General features: G+C 38.1%; 1 protein-coding gene and 1 long non-coding RNA gene across 2 annotated transcripts in view; one reads left to right on the forward strand and one right to left on the reverse strand.

The window, feature by feature from the left end:
- The window catches only part of LARS1 (leucyl-tRNA synthetase 1), a 76,391-nt gene that overhangs the window by 31,373 nt on the left and 20,430 nt on the right, over positions 1–24,588 (reverse strand). The window contains exons 6-21 of the mRNA XM_045492697.1: positions 21,893–22,054; positions 21,239–21,351; positions 20,243–20,306; positions 18,758–18,825; positions 18,428–18,653; positions 15,982–16,069; positions 15,819–15,895; positions 12,968–13,021; positions 12,057–12,197; positions 10,406–10,483; positions 5,053–5,138; positions 4,895–4,960; positions 4,714–4,796; positions 3,981–4,119; positions 2,711–2,923; positions 1,789–1,846 (exon numbers count right to left, since the gene is read on the reverse strand). Of these exons, the coding sequence (XP_045348653.1) occupies positions 1,789–1,846; positions 2,711–2,923; positions 3,981–4,119; positions 4,714–4,796; positions 4,895–4,960; positions 5,053–5,138; positions 10,406–10,483; positions 12,057–12,197; positions 12,968–13,021; positions 15,819–15,895; positions 15,982–16,069; positions 18,428–18,653; positions 18,758–18,825; positions 20,243–20,306; positions 21,239–21,351; positions 21,893–22,054 (1,716 nt within the window). The remainder of the gene's footprint in view (positions 1–1,788; positions 1,847–2,710; positions 2,924–3,980; positions 4,120–4,713; positions 4,797–4,894; positions 4,961–5,052; positions 5,139–10,405; positions 10,484–12,056; positions 12,198–12,967; positions 13,022–15,818; positions 15,896–15,981; positions 16,070–18,427; positions 18,654–18,757; positions 18,826–20,242; positions 20,307–21,238; positions 21,352–21,892; positions 22,055–24,588) is intronic.
- LOC123605600 lies at positions 8,961–21,232 on the forward strand. The gene is made up of 3 exons (XR_006715824.1): positions 8,961–9,066; positions 20,749–20,824; positions 21,040–21,232. It is a non-coding gene; the product is annotated as an uncharacterized LOC123605600 (long non-coding RNA).

The raw sequence follows: 24,588 nt of genomic DNA on the forward strand, positions 1-24,588 counted from the left end.
GGTTATAAAGAAGAGCTTTACAGCAATTAGACTCCTTCAGAAATGAAAGGACTAGTGTATGAGGTCAGAGTTAGGCTTTTAGGGAACTTCCTGTCAACGGCGTCACAATAATTGTTTGTTCAAGCTGTGCTCTACCTGAGGGCACCACATCAAAGGAGGCACTGTGCACAGCCTATCAATCTTTACTATTTAAGAATGTTGTATCTTTATCATAACTTTGCTGATACCAAACAGAGGTGATTATCCAGTTTTATGCTACATGGCAATAAAGTATCTAGTTCTAAGAAATTCAGTACAGTGTAGAGTACAACAATGTTGAGACCAAAGAGAATGTCATGATATACCACAATTTACATTCATATACATATATACACATATATACATACAGATAAATATATAACATACATAGTGTCACTTTGACTTACAAAGTAAAAATGAATTTAAGAATCAAAAGTCCTTGTTGATCTAACAAAATCTATAAATAGCCCATGCTTTTTTTTTTTTTTTTTTTTAGTAGGCTCCACATCCAATATGAGGATTGAATTCATAACCCTGAGATTAAGGGTCACATGTTTTACCGACTAAGCCAGCCAGGCGCATCCAATAGCCCATGTTTCTAATCAAAGAGCTGTTTTTCGGTCTAATATAGAGATTATTTTAAATGAACTTTTTTATTCCCTTTCAATATTAGAACACTGGTTAAATGATGTTTCATTTTACAATTCAGACCATCTATTATTTGTTTAAATCTATGTCTATTCTCATTATGACAGATATTTATAGCAAAGAATACTGTTTTACCATTAATATTCCAACAGGAGCAGCAAAATTCACTAACTGTAACAAATCCAACTTGCTACAATTGTCATTACTAAGAAATAACATAGTAACTTAATTTCAGGTTTGGTTGAGGAGGGGTACCCCTTTCTAATGTGCACAAAAGCATCACAGGAGCAAACAAGGGCTTGGTCATGAGGTTTGCATAACCTCCTATTGAAGATATTGATTAATGAGACATAAAGTCTTATGTAGCCTATTAAAAATCATATACACTAAGAGTTTTAACAATACTGGAAGCAGTACTAGTATAAACAGAAATATTACATTGCCTGGGAAGAAACATTACATGACTGTTAAGAATCCTGGCAATTCCAAAATTCTATTATTATAATTCAGTGGCTGGTCATAGTATAAAACAAATCCCACCAAATGATCTTCTCAACTTAATGAGAAAGATATTCTAGGGTCACAATGCTAGGATCTTTATGTTTCTTATCTATCTCTCTCTCCTCTAGTCACAATTTGTGTTACCTTCTGTCATTCTAACCACAAATGTTAAAATAAGTAAGTTTTGGGGCACCTGAGTGGCTCAGTCCGTTGAGTACCCAACTTTTGATTTTGGCTCAGGTCACGATACCAGTTGGCTCATGGGATGCAGCCCCGCATCAGGTACCATGCTGAGCGTGGAGCCTGCTTAAGGGTTTAAGATTCTCTCTCTCCCTCCCTCCCTCTGCCTCTCTTCCCTGCTCACGTTCTCCCTCCTTCCCTCTAACATATCGTAATGTAACATAACAAAACATAACATAACATAACAAATTTTCCCACTCCCTCCCCTCAGTTAATACTATTCACTCTACTCCCTAATTTATGCTGGTAGTCCTATATATTTTAAATGGAAGACTAACTCTGATTTTTATACTCTTTATTTCTTTAAGAAATACAACTTCCTGTATCTGAAAAGTTTTCTGCAGAATTTTAAACTTTCGAGAGGCCAAAAGCCTTACTTACTTTCTCAGAGTTGAGGAGGAGATGTCCATTTGCTCTCACAGCTGCAGGCCATTTGTCACTTTACAGGTAAATGTTCAAAGACAGAAAATACAACATAAACATTCTAGTTTAAGCTTAAAAAGCTGAGGTAAATGCTAAAAGATCTGTAAAAATTTGCAAAGACAAATGTACAAGGATATTTATTGAGTGCTGTTCATAATGAAGAAACTAAAAACAAGTAAAGTGTGCGTTAAGTGAAGGACTGGTTACATAAACTATGATGCAGGCATACACTGAAATACTATGTAGTAACTATTTAAAAAATACAGGCAGGGGGGCGCCTGGGTGGCTCAGTTGGTTGGGCGTCCGACTTCAGCTCAAGTCACAATCTCCCGGTCCGTGAGTTCGAGCCCTGCGTCAGGCTCTGGGCTGATAGCTCAGAGCCTGGAGCCTGCTTCCGATTCTGTGTCTCCCTCTCTCTCTGCCCCTCCCCCATTCATGCTCTGTCTCTCTCTGTCTCAAAAATAAATAAACGTTAAAAAAAAAAATTAAAAAAAAAAATACAGGCAGGGCTAGAAGTGTGGCTATAAAAAGATCTTAGAGGGGCGTCTGGGTGGCTCAGTCGGTTAAGTGTCGAACTTCAGCTCAGGTCACGATCTCGTGGTCCGTGAGTTCAAGCCCCGCATCGGGCTCTGGGCTGATGGCTCAGAATTGGAGTCTGCTTCTGATTCTGTGTCTCCCTCTCTCTCTGAGAGGGAGCCTAAAGTAAGTAGGAGGATTTCTGGATGTACTAGATAGGAGAAGGTGTGCTTTATGCTTCAGTATACATTTAATAGAAGAAAAAGAAAGTAACTGGCAAATCTAACTATACCTTGCACGATAACTTCTTAAATATTTGAAGCCACAAGGCATAAGTTTAGTCTGCATCCTTTTTAGCACTCACCTTTGTTCTGGCCACATAGCCACATGATTATAAAGGTAATATGAAAGATGATTTGGAACAAGATCCTTGCCAGAGACTCGGAGATCCACAGGATACCAGAACTCAAATTCCTGCTTTAATTGATCTAATTTTTCCTTTGGGATCTGAGTCTTAGGAAATGGAGCCTCCTTGAAGAAAACATAATCCCAAACCTCCTTGGTCATCTGTTGTGGTCTGTAATTAAAATAAAAACAAACAAAAAAAAAAAACCAGCATCAAAAAAATATATATTTTTCCATGAAAGAATCAGTATTTTCATCTAACCATGAAGTAGATATTTCTGTCTTAATGTAGTTACCATAACAAATGACAACAGATTCCCCTAAGAATAAAGAACAGTAACAATAATAGAGGGACGATTTATTACTTTTTCTCAGTTCAACAGCAAAAAAGCAACAACATCATTAGCAAAATTTGCTAAATGAATTCTTATGAAAACTAAATATTAAAAAAAAAAAAAAAAAAAAAAAAAAGGAACTTTTGTGGCTCCTGGGTGGCTCAGTCAGTTGAGCATCCGACTCTTGGTTTCAGCTCAGGTCATGATCTCACAGTTCATGAGATGGTGCCCCAGGTCAGGCTCCATGATGACAGCACAGAGCCTGCTTGGGATTCTCTGTCTCCCTCTCTACCTTTTTCCCGCTTGCAGTGTCTCTGTCTCTCTCAAAATAAATAAACTTAAAAAATAAAAAAATAACTCAGTTAAGCATGTGACTTCAGCTCAGGTCATAATCTCATGGTTCATGAGTTCAAGCCCCACATTAGGCCCTGTGCTGACAATGCAGAGCCTGCTTAGACTATTTTCTCTCTTCCTCTCTCTCTCTCTTTCTCTGCCCCTGTCCCATTCACATACTCTCTGTCTCAAATTAAATAAATAAATATTAAAAAATAAAGGGATGCCTGGGTGACTCAGTCAGTTAAGCGTCCGACTTTGGCTCAGGTCATTATCTCATGGTTTGTGGGTTCGAGCCCTGCATTGGGCTCTGTGCTGATAGCTCAGACCCTGCAGCCTGCTTCAGATTCTGTGTCTCCCTCTCTGCCCCTCCCAGTCTCAAGCTCTGTCTCTCTCTCTCTCTCTCTCTCTCTCTCTCTCTCAAAAATAAACATTATAAAAAGTTTTAAAAAATAAATAAAATAATAAAATAATTTTAAAAAAGGAACTTTCAATGTGTAAATCAAAAGATCACACCTCCTGCTAATAAACTACATTTCTTTGCCGCATCCATTCACCAACCTGATGCCCAGCGGAGATTCTGCCTGTCCTCGCAAGTTACCCCCCTGCAGCAGGTGTGCCACTGTGTAAAATGCCATGTAAATAGTGGAATCAGACAGTGATTCAATCAGCCACTGCTCATCCCATGGCAGACGAGTACCTGCAAGATAAAAAGAAGAAAATTAATTCCTGAGGAACTTAAAAGAGATACTTCATCTGGAGAATCCATATCTTCAAGGTCTATAGCATTTACAAAGCTACTTATTTAAGAAGGTCTTAAATTTGCTTAAGTAATTAACAAAATGAACTAGTAAATATAAAGCAAAATGGGGGCACTGGGGTGGCTCAGTCAGTTGATCTCGGCTCGGGTTGTGATCTCACAGGTCGTGAAATAGAACCTCGCATCCGGCTCCATGCTGACCGTGCAGAGCCTGCTTGGGATTCTCTCCCTCCCTCCCTCTCTGCCCCCCTCCTCCCTGCTTGAAAATAAATAAACATTTTTTAAAAAGGCAAAATGGTTGAAGCACTACAAAGTTTCTATTAAAAAAAATCCATAAAGCTATGTGGGTTTGAGAGGTCATACTCGACCAGCAGGTAGATAGACGGTAGAGCACCACATCCCAGTTTCCCTCACCCTCAAACCAAAACCTCTCAATTCAGAAAAATACTAGGAGAGACAGAGAAAAAGTAAAAGGGTTAATTTGCCAGGTAACTGGCCAAGTCATTCAAACAGAAGAATTTGAAGCATGCTTACCTAAACCATAAGTTCTCGAGCAAGCATGCTCTTGTAGCCAACCTAGGGTAGCTTCAAAATTCCTCCTGGTCTCCTCACAGAATCTGGAGAGAGTAAAAGGTACAGTGTCTCTCTTCATCCTCACTGTCTTCCATGTTTCTGATCTCCTTTCCCTCCCCTCATCACTTTTTTCCCTTCTTACGTTTCCAGGTTCTTCAAGCACTGGGATGTCTGTTGTTTCCAGTTCTCTTCTCCATAATCCAAGTACCTGGTAGTGGACAGATTAATTAAAAAAAACATAAAATTCAAAAGGATAAGTAAAATGACTGAAGGAAATGTGTTGCTGTACGAGAAACTAACCACTGGTCACACAAGGCCACGACACATTCATCTGAAGACCTGGACATAACTTGTTTTTCTGGTTCCATGTAAATAAAGGCATCTCCCTACATGAAAGCAAATAAAAATATATCAGATATTATGTCAAGTTAATCTCTATTCCTCAGGGACAATAAAAAAACTTTAAAAAAAAATGTTACACCACCAATAACAAAAACCCCACATCTTCAGTATGTCTTCCCGGTATAAGTTATCTGCCATTCTTTTTTTAATTTTTTTTTTAATCTTTATTTATTTTTGAGAGAGAGACAGAGTGCAAGCAGGGGAGGAACAGAGGGAGAGGGAGACACAGAATCCAAAGCAGGCTCCAGGCTCCAAGCTGTCAGCACAGAGACCGACGTGGGGCTCGAACCCACAAACCATGAGATCATGACCCGAGAGATCATGACCTGAGCTGAAGTCAGCCACTTAACCATCTGAGCCACCCAGGCGGCCCTGCCATTTTTTCTATACATCATTTGCTTTTGAAAAGGTGTGTATCTCTGTCAAATGGATCATCTTTCCTAGGTATCGATTATTGCTTTTCAGTGGAACATGAATGATGTTCAATACTTTCTAATTCTATGGTTTGAAGGTTAGATTGCCTATGGAAGCCCTTTACCCTTATTATTTTTGTTTTAAGTTTATTTACTTATTTTGAGAGAGAGAGAGAGAGAGAGAGAGAGCAAGGAGGGGATGGGCAGAGAGAAAGGGAGAGAGAGAATACCAAGCAGGCTCCAAACTATAAGCATGGAGCCCGACTCGGGACTTGAACTCTTAAACCAAGAGATCATGACCTGCGCTGAAATCAAGAGTCTAATGCTTAACTGACTGAGCCACCCAGGCGTCCCTATCCTTGTTATAGTAAGAATATAAAGAGGGGGAGATGTGAGCGTTGTCAGCGCAGACCCTGCTTGGGATTCTCTCTCTCTCCTCTCTCTGCCTCTCTCCCCACTCATGCTCGATCTCTGGCTCTAAAAAATAAAAAAAAAGAATATAAAGAAAATATGAAGTTAAATGCATAGAACCACTGCTTTTAAAAAACTAGATGCACAAAAACTAAACATGAAAAACATTGTTGATAAAGATTTATAGTGTCATGAAAAACGTCCACTAGAAAACTAACCATGAATGTAACTGTTTACCAAATATAAATACCTCTTAATGTATTATGGTCCCACACTTGTCAGGCTATTTTTTAAGATAAAATTCAACATAATTATTCATAAAATGATTCATTGTTCTTTGTTTTTAATGCAATTCTGCATACTGAACTTAAATAGCTAGGACTTTGGTATAAAGAAGGGAAATTAAAAACAGACATTGAACTCTGATGAAAAGAGGACTAACTGAAGTTTCTAAAGAAGAGGTCAGAACCCCAAATACCCTAATCCCATACTATGCAGACAGGCAAATGCCCCTTCTATGCCAGCAGAACAATGAAGGTTTATGCTCTGGAGAGGATACAAGAGTCACTCAACCAAAGACAGAATTAAGGATATGGGTATCACAGTGGGAAGAGACAGATTCAGTGGAGAGTCAGCACAATGGGTTTTGGTATTCCCCCTAGCAATTTTTTCAGCTCCCCGTTAGCTTAGACTTCTCAAGCTAGAAAGTGGAAGAATGTTCTAGGAGGAAGCTAATAAATCCAAGAAGCTCTAACTAATTGACATCAGGGCTAATATAAAGGCTTCCGCAAGACCCAAAAAGCCCTTCTAGATCTCCCCCAATGAAGCCCTACTCACATCCAAAAAGGTTTCAGTCATCTTTCTGTACCTACTCTTAAATATCAACAATCTTCCTCAGAGAAATAAAAGATTAAGATTTCACATTCATGAAACAATAGCATCCTATAAAAAAGGCCCTGCGTTGATGGAAAAGACAGTCTCTTTAACAAATGATGCTGGGAGAACTGGACAGCAACATGCAGAAGGTTGAAACTAGACCACTTTCTCACACCATTCACAAAAATAAACTCAAAATTCAGGATAAAGGACCTGAATGTGAGACAGGAAACCATCAAAACCCTAGAGGAGAAAGCAGGAAAAGACCTCTCTGACCTCAGCTGTAGCAATTTCTTACTTGACACATCCCCAAAGGCAAGGGAATTAAAAGCAAAAATGAATTACTGGGACCTTATGAATATCAAAAGCTTCTGCACAGCAAAGGAAACAACCGACAAAACTAAAAGGCAACCAACGGAATGGGAAAAGATATTTGCAAATGACATATCGGACAAAGGGCTAGTATCCAAAATCTATAAAGAGCTCGCCAAACTCCACACCCGAAAAACAAATAACCCAGTGAAGAAATGGGCAGAAAACATGAACAGACACTTCTCTAAAGAAGACATCCGGATGGCCAACGGGCACATGAAAAGATGCTCAACGTCGCTCCTCATCAGGGAAATACACATCAAAACCACACTCAGATATCACCTCACGCCAGTCAGAGTGGCCAAAATGAACAAATCAGGAGACTGTAGATGCTGGAGGGGATGTGGGGAAACGGGAACCCTCTTGCACTGTTGGTGGGAATGCAAATTGGTGCAGCCACTCTGGAAAGCAGTGTGGAGGTTCCTCAGAAAATTAAAAATAGACCTACCCTATGACCCAGCAATAGCACTGCTAGGAATTTACCCAAGGGATACAGGAGTACTGATGCAGAGGGGCACTTGTACCCCAATGTTTATAGCAGCATTCTCAACAATAGCCAAATTATGGAAAGAGCCTAAATGTCCATCAACCGATGAATGGATAAAGAAATTGTGGTTTATATACACAATGGAGTACTACGTGGCAATGAGAAAGAATGAAATATGGCCCTTTGTAGCAACGTGTTTGGAACTGGAGAGTGCGATGCTAAGTGAAATAAGCCATACAGAGAAAGACAGATACCATATAGTTTCACTCTTATGTGGATCCTGAGAAACTTAACAGAAACCCATGGGGGAGGGGAAGGAAAAAAAAAAAAAAAGAGGTTAGAGTGGGAGAGAGCCAAAGCATAGGAGACTCTTAAAAACTAAGAACAAACTGAGGGTTGATGGGGGGTGGGAGGGAGGGGAGGGTGGGTGATGGGTATTGAGGAGGGCACCTTTTGGGATGAGCACTGGGTGCTGTATGGAAACCAATTTGACAATAAACTTCATATATTGAAAAAAAAAAAAAAAGGCCCTGCGTTGGTAACGATGAAGCTGGATAATAAGTATACAGGAATTCAACTCACTACTCTCCACTTTTTTAATTTGAAATTTTCCACACCAAAAATAATTTTTTTACACATACACACAAATAGCAGATATAAAAAACGCACAATAAACAAACAAAATCTCAGGAAGAAAAAGTTGAGGGACTCTCCCAGAAAGAAAAACACTTCTAGAGTCTAAGAGAACCCATAATTGAATAAGAATTCAGGAAGCAAAAAATAAGGAAAGGAAGAGATGAAACAATCAAAGAAAAAAGTCAAGAAATTTTCCCAAAATTAAAGCACCTAAGTCTTCAGGCTGAAGGAGCCCACTAAGCACTCAGAAAAATGAATGAAAATTGACCTACACCACAGTAAATCACGAAATTTCATAACATCAGGAAGAAAGACAAGATTCTATACAAAGAGAAGGAGAGGGGGAAAAACAGGGCATTTATAAAAAAAATGAGTTATTACCAAAATGGTTTCAGACTTCACAACAGCATTCTGAACCAGAGCACCGTGGGTAATGTCCATGAAATTCTAAGGCAAAACCACTTTCAATCTAGAATTCTGTCCCCAGGCAACCAAGTATGAAGATAGACAAGATATTTCACACATGGAAGCTTACAAAAATTTACCTTCCAGGTACCCTTTTACAGGAAAGCTACTAGAGTAAGAGCTTAACCCAAATGAGAGAGGGAATAATTAAGCAGCAGCCATGGGATCAAGGGAACAAGAGATCCAACTCAAGAGAAGCAAAGAAAATTCTTAGTAATGGAAGAAGATCCCAGATATTTGTGCACTAGGACAGTAAGTAACCAGTCCAGACTAAAACAGGCCAGAAGGTGGGGGAAGAGCTTTCTCCAAGAAGGAACCAACAGCATACTGACGTGTTAAAGTAGTGAAAGAAGAAATAAAGAGTTGGGACAGAGATTGGGAATACAGCATTGTATTTAAAGTAAGGAATTTAAAAAAGGAATTAAAAAACAAGAAGGACAATTATTAACACCAGGGAAAAACAAAAGCTGGGGAAGAAAAGTTCCCATTGTACATCAGTGATGTCTCAAAAATGTACACAATGGGGGCACCTGGTAGCTCACTTGGCTTTGGTTCAGGTCGTGATCTCATGGTTTGTGAGCTTGAGCCCCATATCGGACTCTGTACTGACAGTGCAGAGCCTGCCTGGGATTCTCTTTCTCTGCCCCTCTCCCACTTGTGCTAACTCTCTCTCTCTCTCTCTCTCTCTCTCTCTCAAAAATAAACTAAAAGACTTTAAAAAAAGAGATTAGCAAATTGAACATGGAAATCCCACATTAACATATGAAAAGAAATATTTTTTTTAACGTTCACAATTACTGCTCTAAGTTATAATGTACCTATACTAAAAAGATGGGAGGTAGAGAAGGGCACACAAATGTGGTGAGGTCAGAAAGAAAGACACAAGGTAGAAGAAAGAGTTAAATCTTGATTTTCCAAGGTAGAAAGTCAATGGCTAATGTCTAAAACTGAAAATCAAAATTTAAAAATTACTCTATGAGCATTTACATTAGAGATCTGAGAGATGGAGGTTAATATTAAAAGCAATAACCAAAACAGCTGAAAGTAATCCTGTCCAAGGAAGAGAAATTGAAGAGAATGTGGGAAGGATGGAGAGGAAACTGCTGGTTTTTTATTTTAGTAAGCTTTACAGACCACAGTCTCTCTGTATTAAAGCCCTATATAACTGTCAGAAATCAAAATTTAGTTTAGGGGCACTCTTGATCTCAGATCAGGTCTTGATCTCAAGGCTGTGACTTTAAACCCCGCTTTGGGCTCTGGGCTGCACATGAAGCCTACTTTAAAAAAAAAAAAAAAAAAAAAAAAGGGATGCCTGGGTAGCTCATTCCATTAGGTGTCCGACTTCGGCTCACGTCATGATCTCATGGTTTGTGGGTCTGAGTCCCGCATCGGGCTCTGTGCTGAATGCTTGCTCAGAGCCTGGAGCCTGCTTCAGACTCTGTGTCTCCTTCTCTCTCTGCCCCTCCTCAGCTCACGTTCTGTCTCACTCTGTCTCTCAAAAATAAATAAATGTAAAAAAATAAATAAATAAATAAATTTAAAAAAAGCGTTTTCTCCTAAAACAGCCTTCAGAGGATGGCCTATCACATACAGTGTCAATCATCTTTTTCTGAATAGTCTTCTTTACATCTTGGACCTTCTGTCCTTTAAATCCATCCACCAACATTACCTAAAAGGATGAGAAGTGGGGGGACAAAACACAGACAAAACAATTAAAATTTGCCTTGCGTTCCCTCCAAATTTTTCCCTAACTAAATTTACTTCCATCCACAACTAAGATATTTTTAGTGTGAAATCTATCACATTTGTAATCTTAAGTTTTTATTTTGCCAGAGCTTGGGTGATTAATATATACAACACACTTGGTTTTTCTTTTGCCATGACTAGAATAGCTATCACGAACAAGATGAGGAAGGATCCCTCATTACCTTCCCACTTCTCAGATTTCCATGGGGAGAGAATTTCAATAGGCTCACTCAGTTCATTCCTGAAGGAAGGCTTTGGGAAAATGAACGGAGCTCACACAGCTCAGCCCCAGTTAGACTTCTGTTTCCAATTCTGCCTGTTGCCAGCAAGCATTTTCCTTAGCTTGGCCATGTGATAAACCTGGCCCTTATAGGAAGGCTGGTTTTTCAACTCTGCCTTTAACGTAGTGAGGAAATTTAATCCTAGGGCTAGGTATTAGCTTGCCCATTGTTGTCACAGATCCACACAGTCCCCTTCCAGCTCATATTCTGACCTCCAGCTACGTGACTCCTGTTTCTCTCTGAAATAGTTTCTACCTTAAATGGAAAAGAAAGATGTTTTCTGACCTTCCAATCCTCTAACATGCTGAAGTGCTTTATATCAATTTAATTGACCACTATAAAATTATACTTATAGATCACGTTAGTAAAGTGGTTAAGAGCACAAACCCTGGAGCCAAGCTCCCCAGGTAGACCAGTTCTGCCACTGGCTACCTATCTGCTGATCTTGGGTAAACTACTTAATGTCTTAGTGCCTCAATTTCCTCATCTGTAAAACAGGAATGATAGTGCCTACCTCACGAGGTTATTTTGAGATTTAAATAAGTTAACATTTAAGTGCTATCTATATAAGTGGTAGCTTTTGTTACCACCCAAAATGTGTAAGTCACTTAAAAAAAAGACACATAACCAATTGTTGGTTATCCAGAACAATGAAAGTGAAGGTAAAAATAAAGAATTTCCATTTATAGCCTTAAAAATCTTCGTTTCAACCTCAAGTCACTAGCAACTTGGCTTGATTTTTACTTCCTCTAGCCTAGTCCTCTTTCCATGGAAATGTGTAAGCCACATTAACACATGCACAATTAAGGAGAAAAGAGAGGTTCCAAACATGTCTGTTGCACTCCCCTGGCATTTAGTGGACATTAACAACTAAATGAGAAAAACTGCTTATTTAAAATATGAACTCCTCAATTAAAAGAGCAAAAGGGACCAGGTATTGTCCATGCAATAAACCTATGAAATTGACTCCATAATAACATGAACTAACTTTAAATAATCTTCTCAAGAAACTCATTTCTTAGACATTCCTAAAAGACACAAATATATAATTTCTATAAGGGCCATTGAACAAAAAATAAATAAATTTGGAAACAGAAGAACACAATCTCATATCATCTCTCAAATCAGTATGTAGGTGAAACTATATTGAATCTTTCTATTTTCTTCTAAATCATTGAAAAATATACAGAGCAAAGCTAAAAAATTATAACTTACACCATCATAAAACCCTTTTAGATATAACTTCTCCTTAGCTTCCGCAAGTTTTTCTCGGTCATTCTGGCTTTGAACTTTCAACTCATCACAAATGGTTACAGCGGAAAGATTTCCAAAACCTGGGATTTCAATGATTGGCACCTGTAAAGAACAGCAATTTCAGGACCTTATTCACACTGAATGATCATAAAAAACGGCCCTATGGTGCATAATTCATTTGCCTTTACTGTCCAATGAAGTCATTTCAGATTTTATACACCATTACAAGAGCACCACACATTAGGTAATCACTGTGACTAACATCCAGCTGTGAATTTGTCTTCTTACTCTCCTCCACAGGAACTACCCAAATTCTCTGCACCAACCCCTAAATTGTCCCTCCCTCACTATATAACACACCTTCTCCAGCTCACAACCCTGTACTGGCATATAATTGTAAAACTAGCAAAACGATATAAAAAACTAAATCTAAGGATGGTCTTACTTCTGGCTTATAAAAAGTCTTCTAGATTCTTCATGAAAGTTACTTGCTAGTAACTAAATTTTTTTTTTCTTCACCAGGCACTAATACGAAAACATAAACATTCATGGCTAACATGGCAAAATTTTGTCTTTAGAAGCTTGGAAATTGGCCCTACTAGCAAAATAAGCTACTATAAAACTGGTGATGCTAAAAACATTGTTTGTTTCAGAACTGCAGGTGCCAGGTGCTAAGAAAATACTTACTCTTGGTCTTTCTCTCACTCTTAAGTGCCACAACAGATAGCAAATTAAAGTAAATAAACTCTAAGCAAACTCCCTCTTATTTTTATATCCACTAATTATTTAATTTTGTTACAAGGAAAATGCTAGCTCTTTTTTTCAATGACAAAGAGATGGGTATGAATATTCTGAGTCCTCAGTGTACTCACCGGCTCAAATGGCAAGACCATGTCATCTCTAATTCCATACTTTGCTCGTAAGGCCTACAAAAAAATTTTACAAATTAACACTAATGATCAACACTTTATTGGCATAATCATTGAGAGAACAAACTCCAAAACTTTTTTAAAAATATTTGTTCTCCTAAATAAACAAATAGAATTTAAAATATAAACTATTTGTTCTCCCTTTCGTATAGAAATTTTTTAATTTTACCAAATATCTCAAGAAGAGATCTATGTCACTAAAAAACTCAACAGTTTAAATTACAGTGAATTGCTTAAATGATGAAATAGTAAGTCAAATGGGGTGCTTGGGTGGCTCAGTCAGTTAAGCGTCCAACTTCGGCTCAGGTCATGATCTCATGGTCTGTGAGCTCGAGCCCCGCGTAGGGCTCTGTGCTGACTGACAGCACAGACTGACAATCTGTGCTTCAGATTCTGTGTGTCCCTCTCTCTCTGCCCTTCCCCCACTCATGTTCTGTCTCTTTCTCAAAAAAAAATAAAATAAAATAAAAACATTTTAAAAAATTAAAAAGAAAGAGCAAGCCAAAAGCAAAAATTCACACACACACACACATACACCACTGAAAATGAGGTTCATATTCTAGGTTGCAGTGAAAATGTGAATATGAATATCACAACTTTTTCTAAAGTTTTATGGAATCCAGCAAAACATTAAAAAAGAAAAATCACATGATCCTATTAAGAGATGCAAGAAAAGCATTTGAAAAAAATCCAACACCCATTCCTGATAAAGAATCCTAGTAAACTGGAATAGATGCAGACCTTCTAAAACTTGATAGACTATCTACAAAAAACCCATAGCTAATATCACACCTAAGGATGAGAAATTCAAAGTTTTCCCACTAAGATCAGGTATGAAGCAAGGATGTTCCTCTCATCACTTCTTTTCAATATCGTTCTGAATGCCCTTGCTAATGCAATAAGGGAAGAAAATAAAATAAAAGGTATACAGATTGGGAAGGAAGGCATAAAACTGTCTTTGTTCATAGATGGAATGATCATCTGCGTAGGAAAATCCAAAAGAATGAAGGGAAAAAAACTCCTGGAACTAACAGGCAATTGTAGCAAAGTTGCAGGATACAAGGTTAATATACAAAAGTTCATCGCATTCCAGGGGTACCTCAGATGACTGAGTCAATTAAAACCAACTCTCGATTTGAGCTCAGTTCATGGTCTCGAAGTCTGTGAGCCTGAGCCCCACATCAAGCTCTGCACTGACAGCACGGAGCCTGCTTAGGATTCTCTCTCGGTCCCTTGCTCTCTCTGCCCCTCCCCCACTCGCATTCTCTCTCTCTCTCTCTCTCTCTCTCCCTCGCTCAAAATAAGTAAATAAACTTAAAAAAAAAAAAAGTTAACTGCACTCCAATATACTAAAAATGAACAAGTAGAATTCAAAACTAAAAACACAGTACCACTGATATTAGCGTCCCGTCCAAAATCAAATACTTAGGTACAAAAGTAACAAAACATACATAAGATCTACGTGAGAAAAACTACAAACTCTATGAAGAGAATCAAAGAACTAAATAAATGGAGAGATACTTCATGTTCATGGACTGAAAGATTCAGTATTGCCAAGATGTCAATTCTTACCAATTCCAATTTAACCTACAGATTCAGCGCAATCTCAATGAAAATCCCAACAAGTTATTTTATGAATATCAACAAATTGATCGCAAAGCTTTATACAGAAGCAAGAGACCCAGAATAGTGAACTCAGTACTAAAAAAAAAAATTGGAGGACGGACACTATCTGACTTCAAGACTTACTATAAAGTTACAGTAATCAAGACAGTGTAGTGCTGGAAAGAAGAGACAAATAGTTCAGTGCACCAAAATAGTGAGCCCATAAAGAGAGTCAACTGATCTCTGACAAAGGAGAAAAGGCAATACGATAATTCAAAGATAGTCTTTTCAACAAATGTTACTGGAATAACTAGACACCCAGGTGCAAAAAAAAAAAAAAAAAAAAAAAATGAATCTAGACATAGAGCTTACACTGTCATAAAAATTAACTCAAAATGGATCACAGACCTAGATGTAAAACATAAAATTATAAAATTCCTAGAAGCTAACATAGGTGAAAACTTAAATGACCATGGGTATGGTGGTGCCTTTTTAGATACAATATCAAAGACCTAATCTGTGAAAGAAATAACAATCAAACTTCATTAAAGTTAAAAGCTGCTCTGCAAAAGACAGTACCAAGAATTAAAAGACATTGGGCACCAAGGTGGCTCAGTCAGTTAAGCATCCGACTCTTGATTTCAGCTCAGGTCATGGTCTCATGCTTCGTGAGATCGAGCCCACATGGGGCTCTGCACTGACAGCATGGTCACAGGGGAGAGAGATGAACAAAAAGAGCACACAGGACTTTTAGGGCAGCAAAAATACTCTATATGATATAATAATGATGAATCTATGTCATTATACAGTTGTCCAAACCCAAATATACACCACCAAGAGTGAACCCTAAGGTAAACTATGGACTTTGGGGAATTATAATGCATCAATGCAGGTTGATCCGTGGTAAGAAATGCACCACTCTGGTGGGGGATGTTGATAATGGCGGAGGCTGTGCATGTGTGGGAACAAGGGGAATCTCTCTACCTTCCTCTCCAATTTATTGTAAACCTAAACTCTAGTAGAAGTCTTAAAAATTCTGTGAAATATTATGTTTCAAATATATACACATATAGAAACAAGGTAGAGATAACAGTTCCAAGATATGATAGCTTTTTCATTTCATAGTTGGTTCAATGGTACATAATGAGATGATAAAGAATTAATAACAACATGAAACTCAGATACTCACTTGCTTTTTCTTCAAATCTCTGAGGGCAGCAAAATCATCAGGGGAGTCAGAAGGAACACTTGTGACCACACCAGTGCCTTATACAAGAAAGTATGGAGTTAATTAATACAACCAGAATGCAATCACCAAAGTATTTCTAGAAAGAAAGAAAGAAACTCTTTACCTTTATCCTCCTTAATGGTGAGCATTGGAAGAACATAGATCACCTTATAAGATGTCAAAGGTGCAAAAAGCGACACACCAAGCATTTCCTGTGCAACAAAAAGATCAGCATAAAAGGTGAAAAAACTTATTTTACTCACTCAAATTTAAAAGTGTTAATATTTTTAAGCCCTGAGAAGCTAACATTCAAAAATACAGGAAGTAAAACAAACTCATTCTTTTATACACACTAGACTAAAAATGCTGGTGGCATTGTACTCCTTAAGGGAAATGATATAAGAATCATAGCGAGACACAAAAACATTCACACAACTTAGATCCAGCCAGTCCTAGGAATTTACCTCAAAAGAAAAAAACATTTTTTCTTTGAGAAGTCTACCCAATGCTGTGTTAACTACAACAGCAAAACCTGGAAACAGCTAAAATTTAAATGATAGAAAAAGCATTTAACAAAATATGAGATATAAACAAAATAAAATACTGTATATCCATTTAAAACAATGATTAGCAGGGCACCTGAGTGGCTAAGTTGGTTGAGCAGCCGACTCTTGACTTCGGCTCAGGTCATGATCTCACAGTGAGTTCAAGCCCCACATAGGGCTCTGCGCTGAAAGCACAGAGCCTGCTTGGGATTCTGTCTCCCTCTCTCTCTGCCCCTCGCCAACTTGCTCTCTAGCTCTCTCTCCAAATTAAAGTAAATAAATAAACTTTAAAAAAAAACAAAAACAATGATTAGGAAGACAAATTGTATGAAAAACATACATCTAGTTTCTCTTAAAAAAAATCCAAAGATTCAACAATACTGAACCCATACCCTCAAAACTAAGCTAAAGACTGCACTTCTCAATTCCACACAGTTCCCACCAGCCCGCTTTATTCAAAGAGAAACTGCTTTTATGGAACTTACAGTCACGTGGGTGAAGGCTAAATATCGTAACAGTCTTAAGGGCTAAAAGCTATTTTTTAATTTATACCACCCATTTTCCTCACTCCAAAATCTGTTCAAATTTACAGGGAAAGAAATTGCACTAGTAACAGGAAAAATCTGTGTTATTAACACTATTCCTAAAAACTTCTCAGACACAACTCCAACAGCTGATGAGAAGTGGCAGCACTGCTTGTAACAGAAAAACGACAGGAATCTATTCAAATGTGCATTATAGAAAATGGTTAAATACGCTGTGGTACAGCCACACAATGGACTACTTATGTGGCTGCAAAACATAAGACATAAGGAAGCTATGCACCCACAAGGCAAATACCAAGACATAGCTAAGGAAAAGAAAAAAGAAGAAAGCAAGATGCAGAAAAATGTGATAAAGTATACTGCCATTTTTGTTTTTTGGGTTTTGGGTTTTTTTGTAGTAATCTCTACCCCCCAGTGCAGAATTCAAACTCAGGACCCTGACATTAAGAGTCACACACTCTTCTGACTAAGCCAGCCAGATGCCCCAAAATATATTGCCATCTGTATATTAAAAAGAGGAAGAGGGGCACCTGGGTAGCTCAGACAACTAAGTGTCTGACTTTGGCTCGGGTCATGATCTCACAGTTCACGTTGGGCTCTATGCTGACAGCTCAGAGCCTGAAGCCTGCTTCGGATTCTGTGTGTCCCTCTCTCTCTACCCCTCCCCTGCTCACACTCTGTTTCGCCTCAAAAATAAATATTTTTTTAAAAATCAAAAATAAACATTAAAAAAATTTGAAAATGTGATTTATCAAGATACCTAAGATTAGCATTTATGAAAGGGTTTAATAAAATATACTCTGAAATTTTGGTAAGTAAATAAAGTGTAAGAATAAAAGCTATATAATCGTCCAGATTTAGTTACCATCAACCAAGATTCTTCAGAAAAACAAACAGCTGCAATTCTATACCAGAAACACAGGTAATCATATTACACTGCAACCATTAAATCTCTCGGGGAGGACTGTCTATATTTTTCAAGCAGATACTTACTGAACTGAAACATAAGAGTCAAAAATGCTATAGTGATATAGTCATACAAGGAATACTCCACAGCAATAAAAAAAGAACAAATCTACTACACACAACATGTATGAATCTCAAAGACTTAATGTTGAGCAAAAGAAGCCAGACACAAAAGAGTACAGATTATATAATTCAATTATGTAAAGTTCAAGAACAGCAACTAATCTTTGGTGACTAAAGGCAGAGTGGTGGTTACCTTTGTGGAAGAGGGGTGGGTACTGACTGCAAGATGGACGTGGGAGCACCGTCTGGACTAGTGGAACTGGTCTGTATCTTGATTAGGGTGGAGTGTACACATGTAATAAAACTGCACCAAAATACTGAACTTACGATTTACACATTGCATGTATTCCTCAATTAAAATGATTTTTCCAATGCTCTTTTCTCAAGTGTCATGGATAAAATGTTCCTCTAAATTTAAGCACTAAAATTAAAAATCTGCTACCCAACTCACCTCTCCCATTAATTCCTTAACAACAGGCACCACTCCATTGTGTTTGGTAAAGCCCTGGTATGACATATTCCTGGCGGCTCTCTGGGTGCAGATGAATATATCACCATTCGCCGTCTCAAACCCAATGTACTTCATATCAGGGCGAACCCAACAGTTGGTCTGTCCAAACATGGTCTCAGGTCTGAGAGTAGCAGCTACCAAGAAGATATTTTTCCCTTTCAGGCCACTAAGAAGAAAAAAATATATGTTTACGCAAAAAAGTGTTGTGGATTCTATTGCATCTATCTGTTACTTCAAAAAGATAATGCAATAACTCTGCAGCGAACCTACCTTAATTTGGATGGGTACGGCTCAAGCACTTTCAACTTGATTAAAGTATATTCCTGAGGTCCCACACCCTAAACAAATAAACAAAACCAAACCTTAAGAAGAAAAAAGACTTGAATTAAACCCACACATAGAAGTGAGAGATCGGATTCAAATTTCTTAGATGGATTCTTGCATTGTTAGAATAATTCTTTCTTACAAGGAGGAGTCAGCCAGTAGGGAGCTGACTGTATTCCCATAAAGTCTAAGGTGTAAGAAGTGACTTGAAAGACCACCTTCCCACTCCACACCAAATCAGAACTGGTAAAGGAGGCCCAGACTCTACTAAGTAAGGACAGTTTGCTAAGAATTCACTTGAGAGTGAAGAATGAGGAGGGAAAAAGTGACTTAGAGTAATCACCCAAAACACTGTTTACCAAAATGGGAGTCAGAATATGTAATCAAACAATCCCCCAGAGCAGGCATCATAGAAATATATTGGACCAGGGGCCAGAGCACAAACATTCAAAACCTAGCTTGGGCTGTTACTAATACCTTGATCCAAGGGAGACAAAGTCTCTCTGAGACTTCATTCCTTCAACTGTAATATAACCGTACTGTGACTCACACAGGACTTACCCAAAGAACACATAAGACAAATGAATAGTAAAATGCTTTGAAAAACTATGGCATACTACTGGAATTTAGGATACTGCTGGTGTTGACCATATTAAAAGTTAATACAGTCAGTAAACTGGGTCTTCTGAATTCAAAATTTTGATCAACTCTCATTTCTGTTAGATAAGTTACACCATAATTGAAAGCAAACTTCGAAAAGTAGTCGCTAGACTACAAATGCATTCAAAGATGGTAACAAAGGAAGATGCACTCATAGGGAATCCTAAGTTCAGATTCTGGCATTGTTGTTGATTTACTGTGCCACAGCTTTAGGCAAATGACCCTAGCTTCACTCAAGTATTACAAAGAATAATGTTACTAAGGAATGTAGAATGAACTGATGTCATGCATGGCTAGAAGTACTTTAGAAATAAGCAAGCACATGATCAAAGCAAGTATAAATGGAATCTGTGTACATCAGTTAGCCACATATCTCATTACCTTGCCCCATCTCTCTTTTTAGAGCAGTGTATTCTCCAGGGAGTGCTCCTCAAACAGCCTACATGTGAGTCATATTGAAAGCTTATTAAAGACAGATTCCTGGGCTCCACCCTCAGAGCTTCTTATTCAGCAATTTGGGGATGAGGCCCAAGAATGTGCTTTTCTCTCACAAGCAGATGAGATGCAGCTGGTCCTAGGACCACCTTTGGAGTAACAAGGTCTTAGACAAGACACAGAATCTTACAGTAACATTCTGTTTCCCTCTTCACAGCCACCAGAATACACCTCAGCACTGAAATAAAATTATTTTTAGGTTCCTTATCTATTCCGTAAACTCTATGGCCATAGTGAGAATTATTATAATAGCTACTCTATGTCACAAATAATTACCTCTCCAGTTTGCCTATCATGATCCATACAAGGCTGTCCATCTTTTGGAGAATAAATGGTATACCTAAAAAATAAATAATAAGTGACAAATATTATTATAATATACAAGTTTTATCCTAATGTATTTGCCTTTACTGCTAATATCTTACAATATTTCTTCTAACTAAAACTTTTTTTTTTTTTTTTTAATTTTTTTTTTTTTCAACGTTTATTTATTTTTGGGACAGAGAGAGACAGAGCATGAACGGGGGAGGGGCAGAGAGAGAGGGAGACACAGAATCGGAAACAGGCTCCAGGCTCTGAGCCATCAGCCCAGAGCCCGATGCGGGGCTCGAACTCACAGACCGCGAGATCGTGACCTGGCTGAAGTCGGACGCTTAACCGACTGCGCCACCCAGGCGCCCCATAACTAAAACTTTTAACTGAACAAATGTCTACATCAATTATTTATGCTTTTATGAGTAGTGGCCAGCCTATTTAATGAAAGCTTTCTGCCTTCATTAAAGGTAATACCCCTGAAAACTATGCACCGATCTTGGCTTTGTGGTATGAAACAGATTCGAAGTGTCTCTTTTTGTGCCGGTGGGTATGAAACAGATTCTAAAATATAAATTCAGTTATGAAGCACACATAGTTTTTAATTAATCCATAGAATCAAGGAAGAATCTTAAACAATTTATAGAAAAAGTAGATAAACTAACACATATATAAAATTCTTTTTCTGCTTGACTGAAAATACTGAAAAGAATCTTTAGGGAGATCATAACGGCCAATACTCCTATTCTCCCTCTTTTTAGCAGCTCAGAGACATTAAACACTGGTAAAACACTAAAATGCTGGTAAGACAAAAAGGAAAACAAAGGAGACATGAGAACAAAAAGGAAAAAAGTTATAAGAAGAGAAAGGATAATGAAAAAAAGAAGCTATCTATCGGGCACTGAATTACAATGCAGAGTGAAATTTTTGCTTTATTATACTGAAGGACAACAAACTCACCGCTTCCCAAATTTTATTTTACTTCTTTCTCTTAATGTTAAGTACTGCCACCTGACAAATGAATCATAGTAAGGATTAACATCAGTGGTGATGAAGGAGCGACGCCAGTCGACCTACAGAAAAAATACATGATTTTTGAGAAATGTGTATAGTTTCTATGAATAAAAACTCCCACCAATTATTTACTCTTCCACTCTTTATTTTCCAACTTAAAATTATATCGAACATTAAAAGGAAAACAATATTCAAGTTCCACCTATTAAATATATATTATAATTATATTAACTTGTATTTAACATGTAAGTTTTTAAGCACACATTCATATAACATATAGAAATTATAAGTTAAGAAGGAACATTTAAATAACACCGTTGTGTATTCCTAAATATACAAACTAACCTTTGCCTTCTTCATAGTCTTTGAACAGAATTCCCTTCTACTAATTGCTAACACATTAAAACATTTTCAATACAACAAATATTAAAGTACTTCGCTGCTTACATCAAGGCCCATAATAATAAAAGAACTAATTCATTACTGGAATACAGGTGGAATAAATTATTCTAAATTATGAGATGGTCCAAACTCACAGAAATCACATAAATACAAATGTGTTCTTCATATTTTCTTAAACTATAGGGGTGATGGACATACCTTCAAGCCCATTCTCTTCAGATCCTCAATAGCCAGTGGTGGGAAATAATCAAGCCAATGTTCTGCTTCAGAAAATTTGACTATCTCTTCATCAGACAGACCAAGGGATTTCATAATGTTCCACTGATATTTAGAAGATCCAGCTTTAGCAGCAGCTTTACTCTGAAAATAACCAGTAAAAACAAACTCCATCAAGAACCAACCAACAAATGATTACCAAATTCTAGGACCACAATCATTTTAAGTAAATAAGCCCATTTAGTAGTAATTTTTCTATTCCAAAACATACTGTTGATATGTCAGATTACTAACGAATTGAGATGTGCTATTCTGTCTGTCAAACCGAACAGTCTGATATTAAGACCTTGACACCAGAGGTAACTAAATCGTTGAAACCATAAAGAATTATCATCAAAGATAAGATGTCAGCACCAAGCTCGATTTCCTTCTTCCTAATGCCATATGTATCTTTTTTAGTTACGAATAAGCTACAGACAAGAGTTTTGTCCTCTTCTAATATTTACCAATATCAAAAAGGCAACCAAATGTCAGGCATTGGAGGTGGGTAAAGGAGTTGAACTATAAACCTATAAAGACAGGGAAGGAATTTGGGAGGTGATAGAACTGCTCTGTATGGTACTGTGGGGTTAGAAACACGACTCCAGGGGCGCCTGGGTGGCTCAGTCGGTTAAGAGTCCAGCTTCGGCTGGACCATGATCTCATGGTTTGAGCCCTGCATCAGGCTCTGTGCTGACACCTCAGAGCCTGAAGCCTACTTTGGATTCTGTGTCTCCCTCTCTCTCTGCCCCTCCCCCACTCACACTCTGTCTCACTCTCTCAAAATTAAACAAACATTTAAAAAAAAAGTAAAAAAAAAAAGAAACAACTCCATGTGTTTGTCAAACCAACACCACTATCTGCTAAAAAGATTGAATTTTATTGTATATACATTTGTTTAAAAAATCAACCAGGATATGGGAGGAACCAAAGATGAAATGCAGACTGTGACAAATGTATCAAACAGTATTATTAATATATGATACAACCACACTTTGAAGTGAGTGGAAAAAAAAGGAGCTTTAGAAGTAACTTTGTCGGGGAGTGGGGGGCACCTGGGTGGCTCAATCGATTGAGCACCCGACGTTAGGTGAAGTCATGATCTCATGGTTCGTGGGTTCAAGCCTCACATCAGGCTCACTGTTGTCAGCACAGAGCCTACTTCAGATTCTTTTTTTTTTTTTTTTTTTTAACGTTTATTTATTTTTGAGACAGAGAGAGACAGAGCATGAACGGGGGAGGGGCAGAGAGAGAGGGAGACACAGGATCGGAAACAGGCTCCAGGCTCTGAGCCATCAGCCCAGAGCCCGACGCGGGGCTCGAACTCACGGACCGCGAGATCGTGACCTGAGCTGAAGTCGGACGCTTAACCGACTGCGCCACCCAGGTGCCCCGAGCCTACTTCAGATTCTCTGTCCCCTGCTCTTTCTGCCCCTCCCCTGCTCACACTCTCTCTCTCTCAAAAATAACTAATAAAGGGGCAGCTGGGTGGCTCAGTCGGTTAAGCGTCTGACTTTGGCTCAGGTCATGATTTCATAGTTCGTGGGTTCGAGCCCCACATCAAGCTCTGTGCTGACAGCTCAAAGCCTGGAGCCTGTTTCAGATTCTGTGTCTCCCTCTCTCTCTTCCCCTACCCTGCTCACTCTCTGTATCTCTGTCTCAAAAGTAAATAAACATTAAAAAAAAAAATGTGTTTTTAAAATAACTAATAAAAACAATTTAAAAAATAAATAAAAGCAACTTTGGGGGGTGCATGGCTGGCTCAGTCAGTAGAACATGCGACTTGATCTCAGGGACTTTGACTTCAAGAGCCCCATGTTCAGCATGGAGCTTACTAAAAAAAAAAAAAAAAAAAAAAAAAGAAGTAACTTTGGAAAAGAATATGTTGACTAGATTCTAAGGACAAAAAGTATATACAAACACTGTACTTTAGTTGGTAAAACTGTTCCTCCCAGGAGTATGGTTAAGCAGTTCTGAACTACCAGTAGACTAGGATTAAATAAATCATATACTATAAATAATGAGGGCCAGATTTCTCAATGTCAGAGAAAGAAGTCACAAATTGGCAAAAGGAGAATGCTAGAATGAGCCTTATGGTGCTAACAGGGAGCCAAAGTTATCAGTATGAACTTTTTTTTTTTTTTTGAAGTAAACTCTAACCCCACTGTGGGGCTCAAACTCATGACCCCAAGATCAAGAGTCACATGCTCTATCAAATAAGCTAGCCAGGTGCCTCACAGTAAGAACTTTTCAAACATATATAGAGATAAAGAACTATTATAGACAGGTGCATATATGTGGGTTACCAGGGTTAATACATATATTTCTTTCCGCTTTCTACTGAAAGGAGCTACAATGAGTATACCTAGCATTCAGAACTTAGTTTTCTAAATACCATTTCTCAACTAAAGGAAACAGGCCTCCTTGGGGATGTGGTTGATTCCAGGGATGGAACAGGGAAAATATAAGACAAAGCTGTAGTATATTGGCACCAGAAAATAATAGAAAAAGAAAGAAAAGAAAAAAGATGGGAGCATATCAGATAGCCACAGGAGCCAGCATAAAAGACTCTCAATGGCCAAAATCAGAACTAGTTGAGTAATTACAATAACAACCCCCAAAACACCAGAGAGTACTGG

Source organism: Leopardus geoffroyi, chromosome A1 (assembly GCF_018350155.1).
Source record: "Leopardus geoffroyi isolate Oge1 chromosome A1, O.geoffroyi_Oge1_pat1.0, whole genome shotgun sequence".
Taxonomy (NCBI): Eukaryota; Metazoa; Chordata; class Mammalia; order Carnivora; family Felidae; genus Leopardus; species Leopardus geoffroyi.